The 4,365-nt window shown below is 40.8% G+C and overlaps 1 protein-coding gene across 1 annotated transcript; it reads left to right on the top strand.

Annotated features, from left to right (window-relative positions):
- The first annotated feature begins 408 nt into the window (after positions 1-408).
- Positions 409-2,444, top strand: LOC122092755 (probable WRKY transcription factor 7). Its single transcript, XM_042663034.1, has 3 exons — positions 409-1,368; positions 1,482-1,607; positions 1,825-2,444. The coding sequence occupies exons 1-3, from the start codon at positions 533-535 to the stop codon at positions 1,979-1,981; spliced, it is 1,119 nt and encodes a 372-aa protein (XP_042518968.1). The 5' UTR covers positions 409-532; the 3' UTR covers positions 1,982-2,444.
- The last annotated feature ends 1,921 nt before the right edge of the window (positions 2,445-4,365 follow it).

Raw genomic sequence — 4,365 nt, 5'->3', positions numbered from 1 at the left:
TCTCCGATTTTACCGACTCCCGAAACGGGCGGTCTTGGTCCACTGTTTGACCTTATCTTCCTCTAGCTCTCTTGACCGGCTTTAGCCCGTAAAAGTAACGGCCACCTTCAGGCTCCAGCTCCCTAATCGATAAAGAGCCGGTCAATATAGAGAAAATTTCTTCTTTTCTTTAATAAAGAGATTTTCTTTGTTTACTCAAAAGTCCAAAGCGTTTTTTCTACTATGTGCAGTGTAAGCGAAGAATCCCAACAAAAAAATTGTACCCAGGTGGATGGTTCTCATTCGTAGAAGCGACAGATCAGTCATCCGATGCCTTTCATCCCTAGGGCAACGGGCAGAGGAACGGGCATCTCGGTTTGACTAGGAATCTCTCTCCCCCCTTTATTTAATTATCAATACTAATCTCTCCTCTTCTCAACCTCCCCTTTTACTTTTGCCTCCTTTCCTCTTCTATTTCTTCTTATTCCCCTCCTCCCCTTTCCTTCCGGAGACAGAGAGAGAAGGGTCTTATTGTTGATGGTTTTCTGCTAAAATGGCGGTGGAGCTAATGGGTTACAGGAGCGATGCCTTTGCTGCAACAAGAACAGAGGAGAATGCAGTGGAAGAAGCTGCTTCTGCGGGTCTACAAAGCGTTGAGAAGCTCATAAAGTTATTGTCTCAGAGGCAGCAACAACAGCAGCAGCTAGAGCAGTCACATGCCATTGAGATTGATATGGATTGCAGGGAGGTCGCAGATGTAGCTGTAAACAAGTTCAAGAAAGTGATTTCGTTGCTGGGTCGGACCAGAACGGGTCATGCTCGCTTCAGAAGGGCTCCCATGGTGGCTTCTCTTCCCCAAAACAACCCTACCACCTACGAATCCCATGCCTTGCCCCATCAGCATCAGCATCAACAGCAACAGCAACAGCAACAGCAACAACAACAACACCACCAGCAGGAGGAGGTGAAAGAGAAACAATCATCTGGGTCTAAGGTTTATTGTCCGACGCCGATCCAACGGCTTCCACCTCTTCCTGTTCCTCATCATAGTCAACATCACCATTACTTCCAACCCAACAACAATCCTAACCTTCAGATGCCAAAGAACGGTGTTCTTGAGAGAAAGGAATCGACGACGACCATTAGTTTCAGTGCTTCTCCATCTATCTCCGCCGCGACTTCTTTCATATCTTCATTGACCGGCGATACGGATAGTAAGCAGCCTTCCTCATCCTCGACGTTTCAGATTACGCACCTCTCTCAGGTTTCCTCGGCTGGTCGGCCTCCTCTGTCTTCTTCTTCGTTGAAGAGGAAGTGCAGCTCATCGGACGACGCCGCCGGTGCTAAATGTGGAGGCTCTTCCGGGCGATGCCATTGCTCGAAACGAAGGTTTGTTTTCTCTTCTGTTTGTGATTCTGTTCTGTTCGCAATTGGGTTATTGTAGAAAAATTGAAATCTTGAAGGAGAGGGTCTAAAAATCTGTTAAAATCTGATAAAAACAGAAAATCGAGGGTGAAGAGGGTGGTCAGAGTCCCTGCAATCAGCTTGAAGATGGCCGATATCCCACCCGACGATTATTCATGGAGGAAATACGGGCAGAAACCAATTAAAGGATCCCCACATCCAAGGTTTGTAAATTTCCTTCCCTTTCATCCTCTGTTTTACCTAATTTGCTATGATTAGCACATTCCTTTCTGTTCCTCTACCTCCCCATTCGTGGAATTTTAGTCCACTAACCAGTCTTGACTTGGAATGGGTTGACTCGGTTAATCCTTACAAGTCTCAAGATTGAATCTTTTAGCTGAGTCAAGTTCCTTACGAATTTTCTTTTGGATCTTATATCAGGGGTTACTACAAGTGCAGTAGCGTGAGGGGTTGCCCTGCTCGAAAGCACGTGGAGCGAGCTTTGGACGATCCGTCTATGCTGATCGTCACCTACGAAGGCGAGCACAATCATGCCCAAGTTACAGAGCCAACCAGTCTCATTCTAGAGTCTTCTTAAGTTCTCCCCTTATTAGTTTCATCATTAAAACAGAGAAGTTAAGAAACCCAGATTAGAAAAAGAAAGGAAAGACTGGAAGGCAGAACTGGGAGAAAGAAAGAAAACCCTAATTTGAGCAAGCGAGGAAAGGTCAAAGAGAAGGGAGGGGTCCATGGAGCAGAGCCCAATGGAATGCTGACGTGAAAAGGGAAGGATCCAAAGCTGAAAGCTCCAAGTCCAAGGAGGAGGAGAAGACTAATTGGGTTTGTTCGTTCCCTGTCCAATACAGGATTCCTTTTTTTTTTTTTTTTTTTTTTTTAACCTTTTCTTATAAGTGTTATTTAATCTTTAAAGTTGAAACTTGAAACTTAGAAAAAGAAAGAAAATGAGAAAAAAATTGGGCAAATTGTGGATTTGGTGAAAAGTGAAAAGTGAAAAGGATGAAAATTGAAAGTGGGTTGGGTTTCCTACTTTGGCCTTTTAACTTTTGATTCTTTTGAGTTGTGAGCCATTGACAGTGCCTGCGTCTCTCACTCTCTCTCTCATACTCTCTCCCTAATCCTTAGAAATCTGAAGAGAAGAGTGGAGGGGAGTTTTGATTATGGTCAACGAAGTAGTTGTTTTTATTTTTATGGATAAATGAAAGGTAAAGGTGTCCAAGGCTCTAAGGTGGTGTCGTGTATGGAACGGTTGACGACGATGTAACGTGATTGCTAATTTACTAGGGGTGGGTGGGAAGGTGGGTGGATGCTTCCGTTTCTGCTCAGTGGGGACGTTCGCTTTGAGACTAGTGGCAGATTAAATAAAATAGACCAAAGAACTACTAACAACACACTCCAGAGGGAGAGAGAGAGGTTGGACTTTGGGTCGAATATTTTGATTATTTTATTGCATTATTGTCCACCATGAATCCCACAAAATGGTTGGACTTTTGTGAGAGACAGAGAGAGAGAGAGATGGTGGTTTGGACGACTTTGAAGTTAATCAAAGAGTCCAGTATAAGCTGGCAGGTCAAAATAGGCGGTGGTGGGGATGATGGTGTCGTTAGGTCCCTACCTTTTCTCCCTTCCTCTCCCTCGAATAAAATGGAAAGGTTTCTTTCCAAGTTTTATTCTTTTATATATATATATATATATATTTATTTATTTTTTTCAATTTTTGAAGACTAGCGGGGCCAATTAATCAAATACAATTAATCCATCTCTCGAATCCAAATCTTAAAAATTTAGAGGTCAATAATTGCTATAAGGTCTGATGTGGGTTTTAGACTTTTAGGTATTGGGATCGGATCGGATCGGATCGTACTGAGGCTGGATTATTTGGGTATGTATCAGTTTGTACTAAGGATGTGAATTTGTAATTGAAATCATTTATCAAAACTGAACTGATCCATTTACGTCGAAATCACAAAGCTGTTTAGTAAATGGTGCGATTATGGTTTCAAGTTTCAGGTCGATTAGCTAAATGGGTCGGTCAGTTTTAACCGCGAAACCCGTTGGTTTTAAACCGAAGTGAAACTGTTTAAATCGAATTGTTTAAACTGATCCGATTAATCCGTATAACAATTAAATAAAGTAGGGGTAGTAATACGTATAACAATTAACAATTAAATTAAGTGTCTATCATGCTTTGATATAATTTATTGCAATTCAGTTCAAGTTTAGGCTTTGATCATGAATTTGTCATTCATCTATGTTACTATGTTATTATGTTATCACAGATGGGGTGTTTTGGTTGAACTATCTGTCATTTTAATATTTTATGCTGTAGAAGACTGGATTTGGGTGTTGTATGATATTAATTCTATATGTTTGAGAATGACCATGCAAAGAAATAACACTAGATTATCAAATTAAGACATACCATCGTCAATATAGAATCTCTTATTTGTGGTTGCCAATTGTTTTTGGATAAGCTTATGATCTTTAGTTTAGAGATGATTGCTAGTTATAACAAATCGATTGTGAACCATTTACAAACAGTATGGAATAAATCGAAACCAAAACTGTTTAAAACCGTGAAACCGACACCATTTAGAAATAGTGAAAATCGAAACCATTTACTAAACGGTCACGGTTTCAGAAAGTGGAACCGTTTAGGAAATAGTGCGGTTATGGTTTTAGTCAAATAAATGTGAACCGAACCGATCCGCACCATTTGAATTAAAACCGAATCGATTAACACCCTTAGTTTGTACCAAGGATTTAGGGGATGGTATCGGTTTTCGATATTGATCTAGATTGAATTGGATCAAAAGGTTTTGATCGATTTTACTCTACTTTTTATAAAAAAGTATCAATTTTTTACTATTTTACCCCTGAAATGATCTGGATAACTGATCTGAATTGGTCAGGGATCGGGGATTGATCTCAACCGATACTAATTGGATATGGCCGATACAATTG

The sequence above is a fragment of the Macadamia integrifolia genome, chromosome 2, assembly GCF_013358625.1.
Source record: "Macadamia integrifolia cultivar HAES 741 chromosome 2, SCU_Mint_v3, whole genome shotgun sequence".
Lineage (NCBI taxonomy): Eukaryota > Viridiplantae > Streptophyta > Magnoliopsida > Proteales > Proteaceae > Macadamia > Macadamia integrifolia.
This window is presented reverse-complemented; position numbering and strand designations above follow the sequence as displayed.